General features: G+C 43.0%; 1 protein-coding gene across 1 annotated transcript; it reads right to left on the minus strand.

Moving 5' to 3' along the window:
- Positions 1-649: 649 nt before the first annotated feature.
- CAPG (capping actin protein, gelsolin like) lies at positions 650-26,277 on the minus strand. Its single transcript, XM_018573199.1, has 10 exons — positions 26,066-26,277; positions 23,501-23,527; positions 20,256-20,425; positions 18,801-18,955; positions 16,389-16,553; positions 13,804-13,953; positions 12,163-12,258; positions 4,723-4,849; positions 3,179-3,267; positions 650-815 (listed from the first exon to the last, which is right to left on the minus strand). The coding sequence occupies exons 2-10, from the start codon at positions 23,518-23,520 to the stop codon at positions 750-752; spliced, it is 1,038 nt and encodes a 345-aa protein (XP_018428701.1). The 5' UTR covers positions 23,521-23,527; positions 26,066-26,277; the 3' UTR covers positions 650-749.
- Positions 26,278-26,853: the final 576 nt, after the last annotated feature.

Here is a 26,853-nt window from a genome sequence, read left to right on the forward strand (position 1 = left end):
CACGCCAATCAGCTGTAGTTACAGATCAGAGAATTTCGAAACCAGCTTTCCTTCCATCAAATGGAGGGGTGCCGACAGGGCTACACACTGGTCCTTCTGATTCAGACAAAAAGTGCATGGCCAGTTTTACACTAGGAATATAGAACAAGCAGTCTGGTTCCTGTCTGACATCCAATATTTCTAACTCTCATATGTAGGGGTACATCAGTGGCGCAACTATATGTGACCATACTAAATGAATTTGCCATATGGCAAATCGCTGACTTGTGCAGTTTCCAATGGTGATGCTTATGTAGACCCTGCCAACAGACCATTCATTGTAACAAAAATCTTCCTGTGAGTCTATGCTATAGAAACTGCAGGTGACGAAGCGTTTATGTGAATGACAGTCCAGCTATGTGTGCAGTGTCAGATCAGTAGTATCCTTCATGCTGGTGCATTGTTAATAACACTCAGTAAGTGATACCAGTGTTCACATAGCTTCCAATTGCAGATGCTAGATGCATGCCAAATGTGATTCAGCCTAATGAACATGAACTTTATATGCCAGTTGCAATACATTTTTAATGTGACAGAATACATCCCTCTGTGTTGAAGCATCCCGAGCCCTTCACTGCAACTGGAGAAGGCAGCATGGTGGTTATTCACCTGGCAGCTGGGGCTTAACCTTTTATACAAAATTGACCTGGAGGTGAAGCATGTGGAGGGGAGCGGGATCTTGTAGCTCAGATGAACCGAAGGATGGCCACTCACAACCAGTTGCTGAAGAATTGTTTAAAGAGAGGAGACTCGTTCCCCTCTGACATCACCTGGACCTGCAGACAAGAGAGACACAGGAAATTTTAGACTAAAGTGGGTTTTTATGTAAAGAGATTCTTTGCTGAGGGAAACATGGCAGCTGGGGTTACTGGCCTACTACAAATGCTGGTGACCTGACTGTCATGTTGACTTTCTGCCTTTAGTGCTTTAAGTCACCAATTCAAAACAAGTATGCAGATTCAGGCTGCCGATTCTACTGATCTGCATACATGTTCCAGGTCAATGATGGTGCTATTATGTTGCGCTCGGTCGATACCGAGCGCAACATAATAGCACCATCATACACTGGTTTATCACCAGACATTGTTGCAACTAGTTAAACTTTTGAAACACTCCCAGCGTGGCTGTTGCTGTTCATTTATGTTCCAGGTCAATGACCGTGTTAAGTCAGTGAATCAACATGACAAGCAGATAGTTAGCACCTTTTAGAAGGTCAGCAAAGGCAGCCCACATATTCCCCTTAGGAAACATTCACTTTAAAACAACCATTACACAAACTCTATGCTTAAACCATTATTAAACTTAAACCACTGTTTTCATTTAATAGTATTCCTAGGGGAAGATGTGAACATTTTAGTAATTAACCTAAACATCAGACACTTTTGGACATGTACACTTTTCCAAAAGGGAGGCTGATTTTGGGTTTGACACCTGCATATATGTACAGTATGTCAAAACATTTTGGTGTGTGATGCTGACGTGCTAATGTCAGCACCCCCTTCTCTGCATTGTTGTACTGTAAGTGCAAGATGCTGCAGTGATTTCCCCCAAGGGGCCAGGACCATGATGTCCTACCAAACATCTCAACTCACCCGGACGTTCCGGGAGTCTTTTTCAAAATCGGGGTCGCTGGCCGCCATCAGTCAGAGAAAAAAAAAAAAACACAACAGCATAGGAATGAATAGCTAGATTGCTATTGGCTATTTCAATTTGCAATAGCCGACTAGCTATTGCACCCGCTCACTGCTGTTGTCAATCAGCAGAGGTGGACCTGAAGTTCTCCATCAGGTCCTCCTCTGCTGATTGACAGCAGCAGGGTGCTCACTTATGGTTTAGAATAGAATGGGGCAGCGTTACACCTCTATCAACTTTATATTGTTTCCTTTAGTTCCTTTTTGACAGAACAGGAAGCAGGGGACAAATCTTCCTGTTTCCTGGGTAGGTGTCAGAACAGGAAATGACTGCTATGTGGACACAGACAACTTTTAAAAAACCTAACACACTCTAACCCTTCTCTAGTTTATCTCCCCCACCCCAAAAATAAAATAGTTTTACTTGGGCTTTAGCATCTCGTTCACAGCGGGAAGCAGTGAGCTGCAATGCACACATTGGCCTGCATTAATGCGCATTGTGTCAGGCAACCTACTAGTTTTCTTAATTGCTTAGCAATGCATAGAGCATATGTATCTGTGTGTTAAAGTGCACTTTCACACAGGTGCATTGTAGCACACTGTAGTTGTGCGTTGGGGTGCCGTGAATTTACAATGCAGTGCATTTCTAAGTTTTGCAATAACAATATTTATAACCCACATTGCACTGTGAAGGAGCCCTAAGAAGAATGTGTCACAAAGCAAATTACTCATGTGAGAGGCTTCAAGATGAAGCTTTAAGTACTCGACACCAAGGCCACGCGGTTGTTCAAGTGCAGTGAAAGCTGACTCAATTAACGTTACTTCTCTGGAATGAGTGTATGACCCGTTACAGGATGCCAACTTCAATCTCGGCGCGCGCACACCTTCGTGATGTGCCACAGGGCCACCATGATGAGATATTGATTGAGGGGGCTTTTGGTTGCCGGCGGCGTTTTGGATTGTCCTCCACAGTGGGTGATGTCGGCCTCCTATATTTGGGGCTCTGGTTGAGGTAATTTAATTGCGTATGTGAACGCCTCTCTCCTCTCCAATGCGAAATGCGTAGAGATGTAAACCTCCTATGAGTTTGTCCAGACACCATCTAATTACTAACCTGAACTTTGTTGGACCGTCAACACTTCTCTACAGGAATACAATCAATTTGAACACTGAATGACCACACAATAGAGTGGTATCTACTGGAAAAGTTGATGAGGCTTACTGATGTTTTTATGAGTATATGTATATAGGTTTGTATTTTAAAATGCATTTATTTTAAAATGTGTAAATAAGTATACGTTTTATGATGGATCAATTTATGCATCATAAAAGCCCAATTTGGGTAGATTCTTGGGCTGATTTCAGGGGTGAGGTGCACTTTATCTAGGACAACGGTACATTTGCTATATGTTACCATGATACTTTAACCTCTCCAGTTAAAAAGAAAAAAAAAAAACCCACAGAAAAGGGGTCATAGGACATATGGGAGAAGGAAGACACCAACTTACCTGGGTTTTAGTTGGATAATTCATCAAAGTTATGAACTTTTTGGCAGTCGCCGATGATTGTTCCCGCTCCTCCTTATTTGCTTTTTTACCTGGTAGTGGAAAATGTTTTTTTCATTACCTTTGTAGTTGCAGTAAATAAGATTTCAATTTATTTTGTTGTTCCAAATGGTTTACGGCCACAAGCAGCTTTCCACGTCTCTGTGTCACCTAAGCAAGCGCTGCAAACTACCTTTTTCGTCCCCTCTCTATAAGCCTCCAGCCTGGAAATAAGCTCCGCCCATACAGTCACAACTTTGCAAAACATTTCCAGAGATGAAACCTGACATTTCCACCTAAAAAGTTCCCATTGGTAGAATAAAAAAAAAACAAAAAACTACCTAATTCATGAAAGGGCGCAAAGAAAGAACAGTGACCAATGTTAACGATTACCTCTCCAAATGTCCCAGTGTTGTATAGTAGGTTAAAAGAGAACCAATCACAAGTGGGCTTAGGTTATAAATTGGGTACTGGAAAGATGTGGAATAAAACTGCTGGACCCGCAAAGTTTATCCTGTTGCTTTGGCTGGACATATATGAAGGGAAAGAGTCGGTATGGGTGATCAAGCGATGCAAACTGTTGGCGCTATCTAAATCCTGTATAATAATCTGACTACTGGACTGCCACCTTCTACATTCCAGAGGATCTCCACTGTTTCCCTGGTTTGTTGTGTAAAATTACAGTATTCTAAAGCACCACACTACGTCCAGATACATCTTTATTCCATGCAGGATCAAGGGGACAGTATAGAAGTAGTTAACGCGTTTCGGGGGCTAATACAAATACCCCATACATGTTCTAATTTAGTAAACCCTGATGAATCAGGACTGATGGCTTGAAACTGGATACGGTTTTGTTCAGTGTGTAAGAATGCATAGAGCTCTTTGCCAAATCAGCTGCTGAAGAGCACCATGCATTAGTGCTTAAATTGTTAGATTGCGCAGACTTACAAAAGATTTAGAATTGTCCACTTTTTAGCTGTACTTACTATTTTGAAGACAATTCTGGAGCTGGAAGTCACAGCTGATGGAGGCACTGGGGTCAGACAATTGTTTTCCAGCGAACTGCTTGACCTGTTGCTGATAACATGTATTGTTTGCCAGCTCCCTGATTGTGCATAACATTACTAACAATGCCCTATAGTTAAGAGGAATGCAGACATAGGTCTGCATGTCTGCATCTTGGACAGGCAGATCGTACTTGCGATCATGACCGCAATGCTGAACGGGCAGTGTGCCCGCACACCGGCCCCTGCGGCTTTTATCTTGAGAACATGCCACAAACCAGCCGAAAATCGTACGATTTTCGGCTGGTTTACGAACCTGTTCCTAAGATAAAAGTCGTGCGACCTTACAGTAGCAGAGGTCGCACGGCTCCCACACACCTTACGATAATCGTACGATCGATCTCTAGCCCCCAACTCTCCACACAAGAGTCTGCCTCAAAATATGTAATGCTAAATAAGGGGATAAATATGTATTCAATTGCACATGATGCCCAAACTTACCGTTCCACACGAAGATCTTCCCTGCTGTGTCCAGGATGAAGCAGTCATCTGAGAGGAGTTGCTCTTTACGGAAAGTACCACCATCAGCCACGCGGGTCACCTTTACCTCTCCAGTAGCGTTTGAGACCTGTATAAAAGGGACATAGTACAGTTATGGTGGCCATACACACATTAGTAAATAATCTTCTGCATCTATTAGGTCGATCATAAATGATCATGTAAACCACCATATGCCTAAATAACACTCTTCAATTCTTAATGGATAATTTTCTAATATACCCCTAAGAAAACAAAATGACTTTGTTATTACAATCACTGAAAATGTGATTGGTTTGAAAATTAAGTTTCGATTATTCAGTGCGCTCGCTAGATGTATGGCTGGCACTCAGAACCACATTGGTGTGACTTCATGATTGAGGTAGGTGATATGACCCAGCTTTTTCAAGTCAACCGGTCATTCAGTGGCAATGTATATGTCCTCATTTATCACAATGCAAGATCTAGTAACCAGTGCCTTTATAGCAGTGGTGGTCAATTTAATTAATATAGGGGAGCCCTTAATATCACCAGAGGGCCACACATAATTTGTATTGCATGGAATGTTACAGAAAACCACCGGAGACAGTAATCAGTGGCAGTGAGCATATTTCAGGACATGATCATAGTTACATTGTATTTGAGGTTGAATAAAGACATAAGTCCATCAAGTCCAACCTATTGCGTGTATGCATTTATGAGCTGGTGTGTGCATGTATATGTGTCCATGTGTGATTTTCTCTTAGCAATACCTGTACCCCTGTATATTATGGTCTCCCAGGAACTCGTCCAGGAGTCTCTTGAATGATTCCACACTCTTAGCTGAGATCACTTCCTGTGGCAGCGACTTCCAGACCCTCACCGCGCTAACTGTAAAGAACCCCCTGCGCCCTGTGTGGTGAAATTTTTTTTCCACCAATTTGTGGTTGTGCCCTCTGGTCTTTGTTACGGAGCTGTCACCCTTGAATAGTTTATACATGAAAATCATGTCCCCCCTTAATCTCCTAACCTCCAACGAGAACATATTTAATTTTAAACAACCTTGTTTCATAGTTCAGATCCTCGAACCCCTTGATGAGTTTGGTTGCCCTCTTCTGGACTTTTTCCAGCTCAAGGACAACTTTTCTGAGTATCGGTGACCAAAACTGGACCGCATACTCCAGATGTGGCCAAACCAGTGATTTATAAAGTGGCAAAATTATAGACTTGTCCCTGCAATACATTCCCTTCTTAATGCAAGACAGGACTCTGGTAGCTTTGTTTACAGCAGCCTGGCACTGCAAGCTATTCAGAGACTGCAGATATACAGGTGAAACTCGAATAATTAGAATATCGTGCAAACGTTAATTTATTTCACTAATGCAACTTAAGAGGTGAAACTAATATATGAGATAGACTCATTACATGCAAAGCAAGATAATTCAAGTGGTTTGTCATAATTGTGATGATTATGGCTTAAACCTGTACAACAGTGGTGCTAGGAGACTGTCAGAAACTGGAGAGATGTTACAAAAACTGTTAGAGATCACTGCCATTACAAGGCTCCCTACAGCCTACTTAAAAAATAATATTTCTCTCAGTAAGAAAGTAAAAGATAGAGAAAAAAAAATACACGGAAAAAAAAACACATAATAAAAAATAAAAAACAGAAAAAGTTAGCAAGTTTGATAGAAATAAATCAAATAATTTAGCTAGTACAAACTAGATTAATATATTCCCTCATTGTCCCTGGGTAAGCACCTAGGCAAGAAAAATACTGACTACTGGATGCTGGGGCTTGAGGGCCGCACAGTAAGTACCAGGGCTTTGTATTCATTGTATTCAGCTTCTAACTTTTTTTAACAGTACAAAATTCTAAAATTGATTGTAGATTGTTATTAGACAAAATATTGCTATGAAGGCCGGGATGCATTCATACATTTGAAACATAGAGGCGACTATTTTGTTTATGGCAAGTATTTATTTAGCACCAACAATGTGATTTACATATTGTGTCAGTTCCCACCCTCAAGGAACTTACAATCCAAGTTCCCTATCTTACACACCTACATACCAGGGCAAATTTACCTACGAGCAAGTCTTTGGTAGGAAACTTGTAGAACAACATGCAAACTCTATACAGGTTGAATCCCAACCAGGGCACTAACTTAGTATCCGAATGCTGCAAGGCAGGAGGGCTAACCACTAAGCCACTTTGTATCGGAGACCTGTAAACCAAAATATGACAGCATAATGAAAGCCATACACTGCGTGTGTGAAATGTATTCTAGTCCAATCCAGAGCTAGCCCGTAGCACTTGTGCTTCATTTGTGACAGGCAGGGGCGTAGCTAGAAATCACAGGGGCCCGTAGCAAAATTTTGTATGGGGCCCTGTGATTTCTAGTTATGTCCCTTGCAGAGCCCACCTGAGTGACCCTGCAGAGCCCACCATAGGCTCTATGGTGGGCTCTGCAGGGTCTCAGGGGGGCTGGTCACACCCCTGCACACCTCTTACCTGTCAACCCTGATACGCTGTTCGCCTCCTCCTCCTGCACAGGGCCCTCCTCCTCTTCCATTGCCGGCCCCTCCTCCTCTGACGTCGCTGGGCCCTGCCTCCTCCACCGCTGCCGAGGCTGGGCCCAGCATCCTCCGCCGCAGCTGCTGGCTGTCACTGACACAGCAGCGGCTGTGAGGAGGAATGCGCCGCTGCGAAGATCACTGACAGGTTGTCTAACAGTGACACGTTCCTCCTCACAACTGCCAGTGACGGCCAGCAGCCTGCGATGCCATAGCGACCCAGACGGCCTGCATGGCATCGGGGGGTTGCCCGGGCCGGGCCCCCCTGTGCCCTGGATCCCATAGCGGCCGCCTGGGTCATTATGGCGATTGTTACGCCACTGTTGACAGGTATAAAAGGGTACTTGCTACAAATAGGCAGAACTCCATATCACCAAAATCTTAAAGGAGTAATTCAAACTGGGCAAAAAAGCACAAAATCCAAACTGGAAATAGTGTTTTATAGTTAAACAATAAAAGTGTCTATTTATGAAGGATTTACTGGGAAACTAGTCAGTTAAATCCTTTACTGACTTTGCCCAAGTCAGATTCGATGGTATTCCTCCTGTATTCCACAGTAAAGCAGGCCATACATAAATGAAAACCTCATTTATGGTTAAAATTTTGTTCAATTAAGAAAATATTTCCATCCTATTTCTTCGATTTTTGTTTTGTTTGTTATTACGGTTGAAAAAGATGGTCAATTTGACCCCATTAAATAATACAGGATCAAAAGAACGTTCCGAAAACACTTTTTTTTTCCAAACAAAATTTTACTGGTGTATGGCTAGCTTTGGAATGTGCACCAAAAGAATGCAGCAGCTGCTGAACTGTCTCCGTATGTCACTTGAACAGTAGATGTAACTATTAGGAGTTTACCTCTGCTGGCACAGGCTCTACATGGTGCTGAAACTAGTTACACATAGTTTTAGTCCCGGTTCATACCACAGGTGTTTGTGGCTCGTATTTGTCAGCACAGAAAGGTTCTGCACAAGAAATCCTATTGATAGTCCCTGTTCACATCTCAGCGAAGCGTCGCGCTGAGAAAAAAGCTGGTCGCTGGAAAAAAGTACATGAGCTTCTTTTTTGGGCAGATTAGCTCAATTAGTATTGGAATAGGAAAAAGGGTCACATTGCACTGATCTCCCAAAAAAGAGGCGCATACTTACAGGCTTGTGTGGAGCTTTTCCGTGCTCCATGTGAACGGGGACTTAGTGCTAGGAGGGTTAACTGTCATTTTTTTTTTGTAAAACAAAATTTAATAAATGGAGTGACCCCCACCTTGCCTCAACCTCACTAACAAAACCCCATGTTTTTAGTGTAACCCTTCTCAAAGCACCCCACAATGCTCAAGGGTATACAGGATGATATCAGCATAGCAGGTATGCTGCATGTTTACTACTCTCTTGCTATGGGGATATCAGCCCTTATGCCTACCGTAGTTGTGGCAAGCATGTTCATTTTTGATGTTTACATTTAAAAAAAAATAACAATTTTGTGGGCAATCTTTGCTGAAAATGAAATGATTCAACTGCTCAAATAGACAAACCAGTTAAAAATAGGTTTTGAGGGAATGTCAGGTGACTATGCATGTTTTCTAGCATAGGGTGAATGTTAGAGACCTTTTCCTATTAAAGGAGAACTATGGGGTCAGTGTTTTTCCCCATAGTTCTCCTTAGGGTAACGGGAGGACACAAACTAGCGTCCGTCCGTTACCCTAAGCTCAGTATACCGCGAGCTACAGCTCGCGGTGTACTGAGACGCCGCACCTGGAGCGCATCCCGACGTAGCTGACGGGATCCGCCCAGCTGCGTGAGTGACAGCTGGCTCTGCCTATCTAGAGGCAGAGCCAGCTGTACCCACCCCCTCCCCCGTCCGTTCTGCCAGTCAGCGCTGGCAGATCGGAGAGGGGAATCCAGCCCCTCCCCCTGTCACTGCAGAGAGCCGTGACAGGATCGAGAGGTGAGCGAACCCGGTATGTGTTCGCTCACCTCCCGATCTACTGAGCCGACCCGTGACAGTCTCATTGTCACAGGTCGGCTAGAACTATGAGGTGAGTGGAAATCACTCATCTCATAGTTCTCCTTTAAAGAACAAATGTTGATGAATATCAGGGAATATCATTTTCAATTAGGCGATTTACCACTTCCTTGGCTTGCTATATAAGGCGATAGTCCACCAAGAAAAAAGAAAAAAAAAAACTTTGCCGGGGATGGACTTTACAGAAGACTTGTCACAAAAGTGGGATATGCAAACAGATGCTAAATTTCAGGAAATGTCATTTGTAACTGGGCGATTTACTACTTATTTATATAGGGTGATAATTCACCAAAGAAAAAAATATATAGTTTTTTCCGGGGGATGGGATTTACAGAAGACATGTCACAAAAGTGGGAAGTGGACACTGTCTGTGATAGAAAAATATATATATACAGTAAATTGAGTTTATCACTCACTGCTGGGCTTGTCATTACCTGCTACCAACCATCCCAGCATAGGCCCATGTGCCCATCTTTGCTCCTGTGATTTTGCCTCCCTTGCTGAAGGCACTAAACTTTGAACATGATCAACAGCAATCTTATCCTGCCCCCAGGGCTTGTATACACAGGTATTGGAGAGGAGTTTACCATGTATTTACCATACATTCATTCTGACTCATTTGATGAAATAAAAGCACAGCACAAATGAATCTTCAACTGGGTTTACCTAATCTCAAATGCCTGTGTACATGAGCAGTTATTCCAGCCCTAATTCTATAAGAATAATTAGACAAACAAATGATCTTTATTCAAGCCTTAACCAGTTTGACAATTTTCTGACCCTTCCTCACTGAAAACTAAAAACAACAACAAAAACCTGCCACCTACAATGTGCTATTACCCACTACATGATAGTAATAAAGTTAAGTAAAACAAAATGTAAATAAAATTAATTTAAAAACACTGCAAAACTTTTACGTTCCCGGCCCCCAAGTGCATTCACATACTAACGCAAACAAGCATCTGATGCACCTATGTATGAAAATGATGATTGTGCCACACACATTAGGTATTGCCATGCACGCCAGAGTGAGAGCAATAATTCTAATTCCATTATTCAGTTAACTCTAAACTGATGACCTGTAAAAGCTTTGAAAGTGTCAAGTGGACAATTTTCAGTACTGTATTTTTAGCGTGACATGTTTGGTATCAATTTGCTTGGCACAACCTCACCTTTTATATATATTTTTTTTTTTTAAACGATATTACAGTGTGTTTATGTGCACTAACATTATTAAGGTATCTTTTACAGAAATTTAGGTTTAAGAAACAGATGCGCTAATATCGTACGACATAAAAAATTGCAACAGACACCATTTGATTGTACAGTTTCTCTGCTTTTAGAAAATATATAATTTTGAGGGGTTGTAAGTAATCTTCACATAGACCTGCGGTCACATGGAGAGATCATATCCCTGCATAAGTTCTAATTCCAGAGGTTCGAAGCTTCTACAGGAGTTACTCCTGGGAGCTGAAGGGAATAGCAAGGGATCCAAGGCAAGTTAAGTATAAGTTGCTGGGGATGGCAAATTAAAAATGAACCTCTTGCTTACCCTGTGTGGATAAAACACAGGATCACCACCAGTGACGTGCGGTACCTCTGGTTCCGGGTGAGGCATTCCCCAGCCTCGCCCCCAGCACATCTTGCCACCGCCGCCCGAAGCCCCGCCCCAAGCTAGTGTGAAGGAGCAAGTCCCTCACTTGCTCATCACTGCTGAGGCATCGAGATCGCTGGCCTCAGTGTGTGTTTTTTTTCCTTTTTTTTGATTGGACAACTTGGACCAATGGCGCTTTGCCGTTGGTCCAAGCCATCCACTGAGCTCACGCCTCTAACAAAGAGTAGAGGCTGTGACAGCTCTTGGCTCTATAGTTAGGTTACACAAGCAGTGGGGAAGGCCGCTGTTGTGTAACCCAACTACCTGTCAAAAGCCAGATGCAGCGCTGCCTGTAATTTTAACAGGCAGCGCTCAATCCATGACAGGTTACACAGCGGGGAGGCTGTAACCTGATAGAAGCCGATCTGAATGGAGAAAAAAATGCGGTCAGCTACAGACTTGAAGCCGACAGCTTTTTCCTCCATAATACTAGGTGAGGCTCTGCCTCACCTGCCTCCCCTGACCGCACATCCCTATTCACCACCTAATGCTTAGAATAAAGCTCTATCATTTAAAACATAACCTTAACCCTCAACCCTAACATTAACCTTAAAGTGCATCTAAACCCAAGAATTAAAATATTATATATTGCAGCTTATCAGTCCTTTGATGTGGTGATTGTATTAACTTGCTTTTTACAGACAAAGTACATTTTCTGCAAGTACAGAAAAATATGTTTTGATCCTGCTAGAAATCGAATGCAGCTTATTATGCACTATAGAAATCTCAAAACAACGTTATTTGCTTTCCTAGTGATCTTCTTTTGACTATAGAACTCCATTATGGAGATGAGGAAAGTGGGAGGTGCTTGTAGTCCAAATAAGGAGAGTAGTCTAGGGATCTGCATAGATACATAACAGTGAGTGGACATTGTCACCCTCTACAGGAGGCATGTTACTGGCAGGATCACCAGGAGAAAATAAAGGAAAAAAACACCTGAAAAAAGGAAATGTAATGCAGCAACTTCCTCTAAGAGCTGATAAGCTGCAGCATTTTGTTTTTTCGGGTTTTAGATACACTTTATCCCATTGCATCGAGATGGGCTGCACCCAGATTGGCTCTCTGAAAGCCACCGATTCACATTTTTCTAATTACCAAAACTACATGATAGGCTTGTGCTGCTTTGCCTAGGAGAAGACACAGAACATGATATATTTTGTGCGAGGGACACTTACCTGGTAGAGCACAGCTCCCCTGGTGTGAATCTCATCTGCCTCCTTGTCGTCCTGTGTGCTCCCTTCTTTCAGTTTGTCCGGCCTCTGCCCCAGAATCTGTTTCGAATTCAAAATGAAGGAGTGTAAAGAAGAAAGAGTGTAAAGAAATGTCCCTCATAGCAGTAACAGGCCAACCTCCACCAAGAATTCACAGACACCAGTCATAACAGTAAAAAAAAAGGATGCCATTTCCTATCTCCTTTTGAAAATGCAAGTTGCCCGGCTGTCATTCTCATGCTCTGGCTTCAACACTGAGAATCACTGACCTGAAACAAGGATAGAGCTAATGAAGTCAGAACTCTGCATCTGAAGTCAACATAAAGCAATCAGTATCTTTAGAAGGGGGTCAGCAATGGCGTCACAAGTTACATTTAAAAGGGTAATTCCACTTTCCTAGGGGAATTTTGTAAAATGGAATTACCCCCTCCAACTCTTCTGGGAAGGACAGCCTTCCCAGAAGAGTTGAAGCTGATATAGCGGCAAAGTGTGGCCCAACTCAATATTGAACCCTACAGACTGGGATGCCATTAAAGCTCATGTGCGTGTAAAGGCAGGCATCCCACTAATGCCAAGTGTAAAGTTTGGTGGAGTGGGGATTATGGTGTGTGGTTGTTTTTTTTAAGGGGTTGGGCTTGGCCCCTTAGTTCCAGTGAAGGGAACTCTTAAGGCATCAGCATCCAAGACAATTTGGACAATTTCATGCTCCCAACTTTGTGGGAACAGTTTGGGGATGGCCCCTTCCTGTTCCAACACGACCAGTGCGCAAAGCAAGGTCCATAAAGACATGGATGAGCGAGTTTTGGCTGGAGGAACTTGACTGGCCTGCACAGAGTCCTGACCTCAACCCGATAGACACCTTTGGGTTCAATTAGAGCGGAGACAGCGAGCCAGGCCTTCTCGTCCATCAGTACCTGACCTCACAAATGTGCTTCTGGAAGAATGGTCAGACATTCCCATAGACACTCCTAAACCTTGTGGACAGCCTTCCCAGAAGAGTTGAAGCTGATCTAGCTGCAAAGGGTGGGCCAACTCAATATTGAACCCTACGGACCAAGACTGGGATGCCATTAAAGCTCATGTGCGTGTAAAGGCAGGCGTCCCTATACATAGATATATCTATATATAGATATATCTATAAAGATCTTATACTTTGCAGATCTTGTCCTTCCCCCAGCATTAGACAGTGAGTAAAGCAGCAGCAGACGTATGAGCTCATCTCTCTGTCACTCTACTCTCTGCCCCTTCAGCATTCCCTTTGTTCTACAACACAACTGATTCTAAAATTGGCTCTGTGTACTGCTTACATTGTGCATTTATATCTGCCTGGAGTTCAGCTTTCAGGTAAATCAATCACTCATAAAGGCACAGCTCAGCAGCCACTAATATATTTGCTGATAAGGTGTTACAGGGCACTTGCTTGTCCATAATGTATTTTACTGAAAAACCTGGCCACACAACCCAGGTGTTGCAGCCTGACCCGTACGCCGGCAGCTGTGGTAGCCGAGACATGTGGGTGCATTCTGTAAGCCGGACTACTGTGTGGGTCAATACCCCACAGAGAACCACATTTTTTGTTTTGGATGCGGGTGTTCCATTAAGTACCTGAATCATTTCTTCAGGCTCCTCCCCTTCCAGCATAATTTCCACTTTTGCAGCTCCGCGTCTTTCACTGTCTCGTATTTGATAAGCCAGATCTCTTGCTCGGTTCCTCTCCATCATGTTTGACTGAGATCCCGACCAGACATAGATAAACTAAAGTGGAAAGAGATTTCAGGTATTATAATTCCTTTCTTGGAAGAGGCACATAATGAATTGGAACAATAGCCAACTTTTTCATTGTCAAAGGGAAATATACAGTGTTTGAATGTTATTATATTTGGGGCCCAAACGTATTTAACAAAACCAATATGGGAGGAAGTGTTCTTGTTGCAACTAGTAATTAATCCGATTGCAGTTTTTATTCCCCTAGTGCATTATGGGTCCCCAAACTGGTGTCTGTCAACCAAACACCACAGGAATCAGGAGCTAATTCAATGTGCTGGTACCTACCTCCCTACTTAAACTGGGTACATTTCCTCCTTAATAACCAAGAGGAGCATCTGCATAATATGACCAATCCCCTACATTTGGTGTTCAGAATCTTAGAGGAAGGGGTAGGGGGGGATTTGGGGGCAGTTCTGGTACTCACGTTTGGGGGGAATGCTGATGGGATCCTGGTGCTGCACTGCCCTGCTCTGGCCAGTGTCCCGTTCAGCTTACTGACTTCACTGGTTGCCAGAAGCTGGGGAGGACACAACACATCTCCCTGCCCAGCTCTTAGCATCCTGGGATGCTCTTGCTGGAAAGGAGGTGGCTCTGCCTGCTAGCCCCCCACTGGACCCAAAGAGATGCCGCCTGTGGAAACAGCCTCAGGCTGCCTTATTTTCCCTGGACAAGAGAACAGTGGCCAAAATGTTCTAACCTGCAAACCCTACTGCAAATCTGCTCCAAAGCGAATCCAGAAAACTAAAATGCTGTGATGACATCACAAAGTGGCGACCAATTAGGTCATGCAACCTGGACACTGACAAGTCACATTGTAACCCTCCCCCGCTCTATAAAAGTTTTGGCTGGAAATGTGCATTATTTGGTTTGCATGTGCTATATGATTTTTGTTTTTGTGTGTCAAGCATACCTTGTAGTGACCTATTTGGAGCTAAGGGTAGTATAATGAGCAATAAGGAAGGGAAAGGGTGGAACACATACAAATATTACCTGATATATTGTAGAAAGAGGGAGAAAGTGGAAAGATGAGCTTCAGATGAAAGAGAAGAGCTAAGTACAGCATCCAGTGATGAGGAAAGATAGAAACTAGAGCTCATACATTCTAGAAGGTTACAATAGTCCATCTGTAGGAGGATGATGGCAGCCTAGGAAAGAAGCAGACCAGATCAGAGCACCCTGGTGACTTGTGGACCCAACATCAGACATTATTGGCGACAAGCAAGAGATAAATGTACAATTTGGTCTGATTTTGTAGCAATCTTAAAGACTATGACACCAGCAGACGTCCGTTCAACCAAAACAAGCACATGCAGGATACATACACTGTTCAATATAATCATGAGAAATCATCACATATACATTGGATTCAACAACAACAACAAAAACAATACACATAAGAAATACCAATAAATTATTAAAAGGTAAACATGCCATCAGAGACACCACCACTGTACTAACACAACCAGAAGCATGCCCCATCACACAGTAAGGTGGGGGTAAGGTAGATGCAGACAGGCAGCAGACTAGGTTGGTGACATTTTGGAGCTGCAAATATACATTGAAGTTTATAGATGGAGGGGGGTTGGCTGATATTAGGCTGTGGGAGCCTTTAAGTAGCAGCGGGTAATACCAACCATAACAATCTGGATCAGATGAAATTGATCTTTTGTCTGTAGGAACCTTCAAAAGTAAGCAAGCACAACCAATTGGCCCTTCCAAATTGTACCATGAAAATTGTGTCATGGTATTGCATTGGTGGGCACGGTGAAAGGTGTTTATTCCTAAACAGACCCACCAGCATAACATAGGCTATTAATGCTAGACAGGTAAGCAAATGCCATCCTAACCCCTGGCTCAGTCCTTTGCTGGCCAAAGATAACAGACCTCAGAGAAGACTTTCTGTCTTAGATTTCTCTAAATTTTTTAGATAATGATCTCAAGGGAAAGATAAAGGAAAGATAGTCCCACACAGCCAAATGCCTCAGCACGTGAACACTTCACCTTCCCTCTCATCGTGCCTTATTTTAGCAGAACTGAATTTGCTCATGATCTAATGAGAGCTTTCCTTGCTATGCCCCTGCATGGGCTTTGCTGTCAATCACAACTATGTAGTGAAGTGTTTAGTCACATACATAGCTAGTGAGTACAGAAGGGCGTCCAGAGGCTGGGTGTCTCCCGGAGCGGTTGCCGGGTGACACTGTCAGTCATTTTGGTGTCACCCCTCCAACGGTGTCACCCAGGTGCGGGACGCACCCCCCTTGTAACGCCACTGAGTGCGTGCGTGATATCAGCTACCCTCCCATTATCAGAAAAGGAGGTAACAATTTTATTCAGCTCTATTTGGCGATTTCAAACATTTCCCAATTGAAACAAACTTTCCATTGAACTAAAGTTCATCCTACACACTAAATAAATAAATGTACCTTTCCTGTGTCCAAGATGAAGCAGTCACCTGTGTTGAAGCTGTCCCACTTTAGGTCTGTCTCAATTGCACGAATGTGTTTGCGACCTCTCACGTGGTAGAGATGGTGGGTAGGGGCCACTGGGTCTTTCTGTGCCTGCTGAAAACCTGAGGATACACCTCCTTCCTGTGATAAAAAACGCACAGAGTAATAACAGAAGACAGAAAAAATGGTTAAAAGAGACTGTACAGAAAAACCATGAAAAACACCCTCTGTGGAATGCTTGGCGGGTTAGTATTGTAGATGGCTCTGTTTTCTTAGTAGCTCTTCAATTAGCGTCCTCTAACAGTTTCATTTAGCAATAGTCATTAGTGACATAAGCATCAGAAGTTAGGGGCGTGAGGAGTCTATACAGTGTTAGTATGTTACAGGGTGAATCACACAAAGGCCAAATACTGGGTGTGAAAGACAAAAAAAAAAAAAAATGGAATTGCGAATTTGACAGTTTTTCCTTTAATAGAACAAACAGAGGCATAGCAAAATAATACTCCTAATGAAAAGGAAGACAGTTATAAAAAATATTTGAAATTCCACTGCTGATTTAATGATTACATGTGGTTTAGATATATAGTTCGTCATAGCATGTCATACAGAGGAAAGAAGGGGGAAGAACTTTACAGCGTACATTTCTCATGTAAGAGATGTATGAAAGATAAAAACACATGACAGCTGCTATCATTCTCCCTAATGCAAAGACTCCACAGATTTTAAAATCACTCTGTGTATTGGACTAAGAGTTGCCCCCAGAGCGCTCAGCTCTCAGAGTCAGAAAACCAAAAAGCATCAGTATACATGTTAAGACATTTCAACTGGTGCCACCAAGTACTGGCTGGCCTGTTTTGTCTGCAATCTTAGTTATACTTTCTAGTAAGCCAAAAAAGTGCTCTTATGAGTACCCAACAGAAAAAAATGTTCTGTTCAAATGGTGACCTCTATCCAAAAGTTAAAGGCATCTGTTTTAGACCGAGTCCCTAGTCTGTCAACATTTCACCCATATCCATCCAACTCTCCACAGTGCACACTGCACTATATTTGCTAGATTTGTGCAGGTCTGAATTGTCCTGTTAAAACTGGAACAGATGGGAGTCGGGGATGGTCATAAAAGGTTCCTACTGGGTCAAATTTCAGCACACATAGATAGGTAATGGCCAAGGTCGGCAAGGCTGGAAGGGGCGGCTTACACATCAGCTGTCAGTAACACATTCTTCTGTATAATAAAAGGTTTCAAACTGCCACCCTTCCTGCAATCTGACAGCATTCGCATTGTTGCTGCCCCGTATATATTTGTTGAAGGATTAGTGTAATTACAGTTTACTCACTCTGTCACCCATGTGGCAATGGGACAGTCTGCCTGATCTAGTCATTGCTCCTAGGTGTACTGATGGCCAAACTGTCTCTTTCAGCCTATATTATTGGATTTTATTACTGGGATACTAAGGCTAGCCAATCAATTTGGGTAGGAACGGGACTAGTATATCATTCTTTCTTACCCACTAATAGAATAGTTCAACAGTAAGTGTGCTGTGTCTGGTTGGTCTGCTGTTTGTAAAAGGCTCATTCCATATGGGAAAAGGAACCCTGACCACTGAAAGCATGGTGGGGTGAAGACTGACCCTGTTCGATCCCCCCTTCCCAGATACATTATGTGGCATTATGGTTTTCTAAAGACTGTTCTCTGTGGGGGTAGGAACTGTGGTAAGATTTAAACGTGTGTGATCTGAAGCTGCTTTGGTCACCGGAAATACCAACCCTTCCTGTTTTGCTTGCCGTCATGGCTTTATTGGCAGAGACTACCTTTCCAGCATTTAAATGGTCCCTATTTTACTTCCTTGTGGGTGTTGGTTAGTGGGATGTCTGTCTAGAACTTGCGGTTAACGCTATAGGCCAGATTATGCAAGTTTAGTGCTTATAGTTTATCATTGGCAAAGAGTTTAACAGTTTAATAAAGCTGTAGCCTTTCTAATACTAAATCATATACTCCAATACAAAAAAATATATTTGGGCCTGCTTTGGGAAGAGGGGCTATGTTGTTGCGGGATGCCTATGCTTCTCAGCAGTTAAATATCGTGCCACTCTAAGTGCACACAGGCACACAGCCAATTTGTAACTATTTGTATTCTAATGCTTACCTAGGCTCTCATAGGGAGCCATTGAGATTAAAAGGTGATTGCAGTGTGAATGTGAGCCATTGCTATAAAAAATGTATTCAATATAGTGTGACACACAGCAAGCTCAATGCACTTTTTTAATGCAGTGTGCATCCATAAACACATGCAACTTATGGAAAATATACTGAGATATACTGAAGACTTAATTCAAACTAACTCCAAATGATTCCAAAATCATTTGAACTAACAGAAGGTGCTTACTTACCAAATATGTCACCCCCCGTGGGAATAAAGACATAAACTCTACACTCTCATGCCCCTGCGTCTCGTGGTTCTGAGTTGGCTTTTCACCCATATGCATGTGAAGTTGAGAGCTGTAGATGGCTCCAGCTGCCTTTTCATCAACTGTCGTACTACTTCCTGTGTGTGGACCAGACCAAGAGTCAGTCAAAAATGATTGTGGAGCAGAAGCACTTCATCAGAACTCACTTTTTCACAATAGCCTCACTTAAGACAAAAATATTTAGGTTTGGGTGAAATTTCCATGAAGACCTCATTAGCTACTCTCAAACAGTCATGGCTGTGTCAATGTGTGCAAGAGGTTATAACACATGTAGCAAGCAGGTGACTGCCACCTTTCTAACCATAGCAGAAAAAAGGCACTAAAGATAGTGCATGGCTCACAGTTTCTCAGGTCATACAATTTTGGGCAAATAAATAGTACTGTAAACATGAAAAGTTTTCCCCAATGAGAAAATTATGTTTGTAAGCTATATATGAAACAGTATCAAACAATATCAAAAGGTACAGGAGTCACTGATGTCACATGTGCATGCATATTACATATTTACATAGTTACATAGTATTTGGGGTTGAATAAATACATACGTCCATCAAGTCCAACCCATATAGGTCCACGCATCATCTCATTCTTAGGGATACTGGTATCCCTGGATATTACGGTCCCTCAAGAAATTGTCCAAACGTTTCTTGAACAAATCTACACTCTTGGCTGAAATTACTGCCGATGGCAGTGAGTTCAAGACCTTAACCACTCTTACTGTAAAGAACCCTCTTCGCCCATTGTGCTGGAATTTTTTCTCCACCAACTTTAGGTGGTGGCCTCTAGTCTTTGTAATGGAGTTAATCTCAAACAGTTTGTTGCCAATGTTGCTGTCACCATTGAACATCTTGTACATGAAAATCATATACCCCCTTAATCTCCTTAATTCCAGCGTAAACATGTTTAAGGTCAGAAGCCATGTCTCATAGCTCTGGTCCTCCATTCCCCTAATTAGTATATTGATCATTTGAATATTTAAGATGGAATTAAAAACATGCAAAAATTTTATTTATACAACCAAAATGTTAACAAATATCCACTTTCATATATTTTCCTGGTGACATTGGTTTAAGACTTTACAAAAAATGTACCCAGTTCTTCTAAATGCTAAACTCGCGTGTCCTTCAAGCTACTTTGTACTCATGAAAGAGAAATGAAAGTTAGACTGTGGGTTGGTACGGCGCCATACAGTGCCTATGTATGCCTGCCCCACCATGCACCATGAAAAGCCTAGCAGATCGAGATTTTCAAAGAAATCCAAAAGAAAGATCAGATTGGTCAGCTATAGGAAAGAACGTTTCATTAATGGGGCAGTTGTAACCTAGAACTGCACTAAACACATTTTTGGGAGCCAGACTCTCTCTCCCCATGCCTCACCATTCCAGACATAGATGCTGTTGCCTTCAGAGGAGTTGAAGATGAGCAGGTAGGTGTCCCCAGAGTGAAACACACCGTGACTCTCCACTGGCACTGAGATCAGCTTCATCTTTTCAATGCGGAAAACGTGAAGCCCGGGCTCCGAAATGGATGAGGGGAAGCGAAGATCTCTGTGACAGAAGAAAAAATTAATATGGCAAAGATTAAAAATGTATGCTCCATTCAAAATGGATAAACCGCCTCTCTGATGGACATAGCATGTTTTCATAATGCCTGTGTCTTGACTTTTATGGTCTCAACCAAACCTCCCTGCTCTGCAAATTTCTGCCATAATTTCCAACTCTGTTCCTGTTCTCTTGGGAATTTCAGGTGTTCCTGCACACCTTTGTGTATTCCAGCTCCTCCCATACCTCCTCCATAAAATAAAAATCCAGCAGGGATGATGGGAACCCCTTATAATAAGCACAGCTAGTGTGAATAGCCAGGAACTCAGTGCAGAGAACGTACCAATCTTCAGAAATAGAAGAAACTGTCCAATGGTTTTACTCTCTAGCATTCACAAAACACTTAAAAAACCGTTGAGTTGACTGAACTTTGTTAAGCCTTAAGGGCTCAGGTTTGGGAAGGGGTTATTGCCAGAATTCAGCTCCTGCAGCTGCCTACTTATTTTCCATGTGTCCTGATACGCTCTTCATCCGAGAGAGGGAGCAGCATGACCCCTTTGTAAGCTTTAAGTTACTCTGGCCAGAGCTTACACAGGGACAAGTCCTTTCCTGGTCCCTATGGCAGTGCTGGGACTGGCAATTGGCAACATTTCAATAAAGTCATCAGGTCAACCACTGGTGATTTTAATGGCCAGTTCAATTGGTAAGAGCATGAGCACCAACCGCCAGGTGTAAACATGCCAAAAGATAAAACCGATATCAGCACTAAACCATAATTGCAACTTAAATTACAGACTTCTGTTAGTTTACTCTGTCGCTAAACCAACAAATGTTACAGCAGTGTATGCGGGCACCTTCTACAGTCCCGTGACACTATCATAATTGAGAAATGTATGTGTATGTATGTTGCCCTAGGCTTTTTATCCAACCTGAAGTCTGAGTCATTTTCAAATGCCATTAGAAAAGAGAAGTGGCAGTAGAATAAGACATCAGTAGGCTGAACTGAATAGATTTTTGGGCATGAATACTTCAGCATCCATGCGACTATGGGAATGACAGTGGAATTTTCTTTGCCTTAAAAGGAGAACTATGGGGTTAAGGCTTTTCCCCATAGTTCTCCTTAGGCTAGGTTCACACCTAGGCGTATTGAATATGCACGTCTGTCGCGCGTTTCACGCATTTTTACCGTGATTCGCTGTAAAAAAACACGCGACAAACGCCCGTTTCCGAGGGCTACTTGGCTGTATCCCAATGGAAATGCGAGACCAAAACGCCCCAAAGAAGTACATGTACTTCTTTGGGCGTAGGCCGTTTTGTATCGCGTTTGGATGGGCGGAAATACGGCAAGGTGTGAACCAGACCCATTGAATACAATGGGATTTAGATGTTTGAGCGTTTTGTAGAGCGTTCGTCGAGCGTTGAAGGCGCTACAAAACGTTCAGGTGTGAACCAGGCCTTAGGGTAATGGGAGGACACAAACTAGCGTCCTCCCGTCACCCTAGGTCAGTATACCGCGAGCTGTAGCTCGCGGTATACTGAGACACCGCAGTATACTGCGAGCTGCTGCTCTCGGTATACTGAGACGCCGCAGCTGAAGCGGATCCCAACAATTGTGCCGGGATCCGCCCAGCTGCGTGACTGACAGCTGGCTCTGCCTATCTAGAGGCAGAGCCAGCTGTACCCGCCCCCTCCCCCGTCCATTCCGCCAGTCAGCGCTGGCGGATCGGAGCTGGGAGGGGGGAATCCAGCCCCTCCCCTGTAACGGCAGAGAGCCGTGACAGGATCGAGAGGTGAGCGAACCCGGTATGTGTTCGCTCACCTCCTGATCTACTGAGCCGACATGTGACAGTCTCATTGTCACAGGTCGGCTAGAACTATGAGGTGAGTGAAAAGCACTCACCTCATAGTTCTCTTAACTATTTGTGCTAAAATGTGACCCTCTGCCACCAGAGAGAGTTAGAATGTGCCTCTGAATGCTACTCTATGCATGTGGGCTGTACTCAGGAGCCCCTGGGTGCATAAGTATTATGCTTCATGTAGGACTTAAATTAAGTGCCAGTCCAAATAAAGCTTTTTAAAATTTCTGGACAGAGGTAGAAAAGGTTAGAACCTCTTCACTATATAATTTGTAGAAAAAAAGATCACCAAACTATCTGCAGTCCATCAAGGACCCAGTACTTGACCTTTTATCTTAGAGAGCTGCTTAGGTATTGTGGAAGTACTCTAGGTTATGTGGGCTAGGTTCCACATGCTTGGTCTACTTCTGTAAGGCTTTAGGGTCTGTGTCTCAAAATATAATGCCTTTGACTCCCCTGTTCTCACCCAGGCATTTTGTCAAGCAAACGTAAGCACGACAAACCGCTGAAGAAAAGGAATCCTATTTGCTTGTTACGAGCACGACAAAATGCTCAAGACAAGGAATCCTATTTGTTTCTATGGCGCCCCTATTCACACCTCGGGGTTTAAAAATTCCGCTGACCAACAATGATTGTGGGATCATTTTAGCAGGTTTAAAAATCCCACTGACCACCAATATTTGTGGGATTCTTGGGGGATTAAAAAAGAAAGTAAAATAATTTTTTGTTTTTAAAAATTTTAGTATTTTTACCTTTTACATTTTAAAACAGAAGATGTCCAGTGGTTATTAAATACCAACAAAATAAAACTGATGATAAAAAATAATAATTTTGGTTTGTGGCACGTAATTGTCAGTCAAACTATCACAGCACTGAAAACTAAAAAACGGCCTGGACAGAAGTGTCTAACATGTTGGTACTGAAGTGATTAAAGCAAAAAAAAATGTTTTTACAGCTGCCCGAGACTCCATTGTGAGGATTTTCTCTGTCTTCCTTTAGTAAACACAACTAGAACTGTATTAAAGGGTGTTCTATTTGCCAGGCATTCAGGTTTAGCTCTTCTTTTGAAAGTAATGTCCTGCCTTTTAATTAGACCGGCAACCTTGCTCAGTGCTATTAGGAGCACTGAGTGCCATTTGTGATGCTAGTGGCTTTTGTTTATGAACAGTTGTGTGTGTGTGTATCATGTGTCTCTGAAAGCTTCTATTCTATGCAGTGTATATACCTTGCACTGGATCCATACATCTTTAAACTGTAAAAAGAAAAGAAAAAAAGACAGGTGATTAGCAAGTTGCATTGATATACCATAATTTGAACAATTACTGGTGGCAGCCCTAACCCTGGAAAATCACCATCATACCTTCATCTTCTTCATCAAGAACACCTATATTGATGTTGATTGATTATAAAAATCACAAAATAAAAGCAAATAAAGCACTATTTTCTGATATTATGATCAATCACTGTCAGTAAATGTGTTCCTAATGAAGATGTTGGTGTGCTGGTGACTAATTTTCCACTCATCTGTACGGCGCCATCTGCTTGTTACTAAAGCACGAGGAAGTATAAGGGACATATTGCATAGATGTGCAATGGGATATCCTTTATAGTCTTAACTCTGGTCTTGGACTGGGGTGGACATATTCCAGCCCTTTAGCTGTGGTGAAATTACAATTCCCATCATGCATCTGCATCTCGGTGTCTTGCCTTTTGCTGTCAGAGTCTTGCCTAATGGCATTTGTAGCTGCACATCTGGAAGGCTGGAGTTTGACTAGCCCTGGTCTAGGAAGAACCTGTGCAGACCAATAGCCCTGCCTTAGGCCCCTTTTGCATGGGAGGCATATGTTCCTATCATCAGGGGATCTGTGAACATATCCCCTGCTGATTGGAGCAGTCACTCCTGTGATATCCGTGTACGTTCAGTGAACAAACCGGTACCATGTTAGGTCTATGGGCAGTTAGACATATGCAGATATATGGAGGGACCAAGGTTTTAAAGACTTTTGTAAATGACTAACAAGGAGAGGGACAGCATTACGGTGAACTGTTGCTTTGCATCTGTAATGAACGGCGCCACTTTAAATCTATATACACATTCCAATCCAACCCGTGCAATCTTTATACAATCTCCTGTAGATTTACCAAAACTATGTAACAGGACATACCTAAACTATTCGATTTGTATCCAATCAGGCAGTTACCTGGACTATAAAGTCAGTAGATTTAGGTTAGGTTCACACCTGCACTACGCCCGTGACGCGAGTCCTGGGATCGCCTGATCCTGTACAATGCAGGCAGCGATTGCCACTCGTCCCCATTGATTTCAATGGGGTGACATCCGTGCGGCAATCGCAGAAAAAAAAGGTACATGTACCTTTTTTTGCGATACACAATGCACGGCTGTTTTAGGAAACCACACAATCCGCCTGGCATGACTAGGGTGCCATTACAAAATAATGGCACCCCCAGCACGATTGGTTCACACCTTGGCAATTGCCGCACGGTGATGTGTCGCCTAGGTGTGAACCTAGCCTGAAGGGAGATTGTATTGTGTGGTGAGCCTAACCATTCATTTAACCCTTAACCTGATGTATTAGCAGTTACTGCCCTCCGTACCCCAGTAAATATTACTTAGCCAACGACCAGACTTCAGCATAGGGGAAACATTTTTTAAACCTGTGCATGGACTGAAAGCAATGTTGCAATGATTCAGGAGCGACTGTCTCGTCTGGTAATGTTGTATGCCTAGTGGTTTGAGCATGCAAAGTTTGCAGAGTAGATCAATTTAAATATATACTGAAATTTTGATTTGAGAATAGTTCAAGCCCAGTGCCATTATAGACATTCCACAACAAAAAGTTCTTAAAGCTGAACTCCGGGCACAAAAACTTAAATTTGAATATATATTTCTCAATAGTCACACAGGATATAAATGCGCTCTGTGCACGCCGAATGCCTTTACAAATTCATATATTACTATGTACAAGTAGCAGTGACATCATCACTGTGCTGTACATAGCCCGTGCAAAGAGCAGAGCTGTGGGAAGGCCAAATGGCCATATTAGGTCAGTGTGATTGACCAAAGATAGTCATGTGACCATATAAGGTGAATGACATCACACCATCCCACCCCATTTGCTTTTGTGCAGCTGTAGGCAGAGAATTCCCCAGCTGCAGCTGATTGGGAGACAAAGAAAGGAGCTTCCCTTTAGGTTCGGACCTGGCTTGGTCCAAAACTGAGCTCATCTGTAGAGCACATAACCTGTGCAGAAAGCTGATCCACCAGGCCCCACCTACTACAGGCTGCCTGCAGAAAACTACAGCAGGGGTGGTTACAAGACCAGTCACCTTGCACTAGGAGAGAGCAGTAGTGACTGGTCTTTATTGCAGTAGGCCCCTGCACAGAGGCTAGGTTTCACACTGGATTACTACACAGGTCTAGAAGAAATACACAAAGCTCACCAGGATTCAAGTAACAATACACATGCAGCCAGTCAGAGGAATCAAGCATTTTAAAAGTTTAGAAGATTCACAGCTTACACTTCGTTTGTAAATCAACCCCAGTGTCTAGGAAAACTCTCTCTCTTCACAGGAACAGAACCTTATCTCCGTCATCATTATTTAACTCCTGACCATTTTACGCATGTCACTGACAACTATAGAGCAAGGCTTTGCATGTAAATGTCAGCTCACTCTCCTTTTACCAAGAGAATCTTTAACAGGCAAATTAGCTGGGAAGTGAACCGTGATCTGGAGCCCCCCAGCCATTGTCACCCCTGTCAACTCTCACCTTCTTCAGCGGCTCTGTGTTCCTCACTTGCTTCTTACCACACCCGGACAAGCCTGGAGGACTAACTTGAATTTTTAAGAAGTCTGTGGTTTTTAAAGTGGAAAAAAAGGAGGGAGGGTTTGCTATGACTCAGTATCATGTGTGCAAAATACAAGACTTGAAGCGTAGAAGAGGGAGGGAGAAACACGACTTTTCACATCAAGGCTGACAGGTAATCGAATCCAGCCACCACCACCCCCTTCCTCTTCCTTTGATGAGCACATCAGAGTCAGAAAAGGAGGGGAGAGGATTATGGGAGGGAAGAAAGATGCAGTGTGATGGGCGAACCGCAAAAACAAGCTGGCTGAATTAACTTTGCTACCTTTTAAACGGTGTTTCAGAATTTTTTGAGGTTTCGCTTTAGCGCGGTGTGAACAGTTATAATACTAGGAGAGCCGAGCGACTGTCACCTGCTCTGGAGGTAAGCCTCTCACGTTTCTGACTGGTGCTACGGGTCACTGCACATAACACACACACACAACACGCCAAGTCACCCACAGCGCGATAGACCAATATAGGAGATACAAGGAAAAAGTCAAGAAACTTGACAACAATGTACATAAATACTGTTCTGGGCAATGTATATTTGTTTGATCTGGATTCATTATTGGAAAAAGTTTAAGAGTTTAATACTACTTTAACGCTGAAGGGGGGCTTGGTGTAAATCCAGTTTGCCTGAGCAAAACTGTGATTGACACAATTCCTCCTGTCCCAATCAGTTGTGGCAGGGGCATTCCCCACCTCTTTGT

Source organism: Nanorana parkeri, unplaced genomic scaffold (genome assembly GCF_000935625.1).
Source record: "Nanorana parkeri isolate BGI_ZX_2015 unplaced genomic scaffold, ASM93562v1 scaffold2270, whole genome shotgun sequence".
Taxonomy (NCBI): Eukaryota; Metazoa; Chordata; class Amphibia; order Anura; family Dicroglossidae; genus Nanorana; species Nanorana parkeri.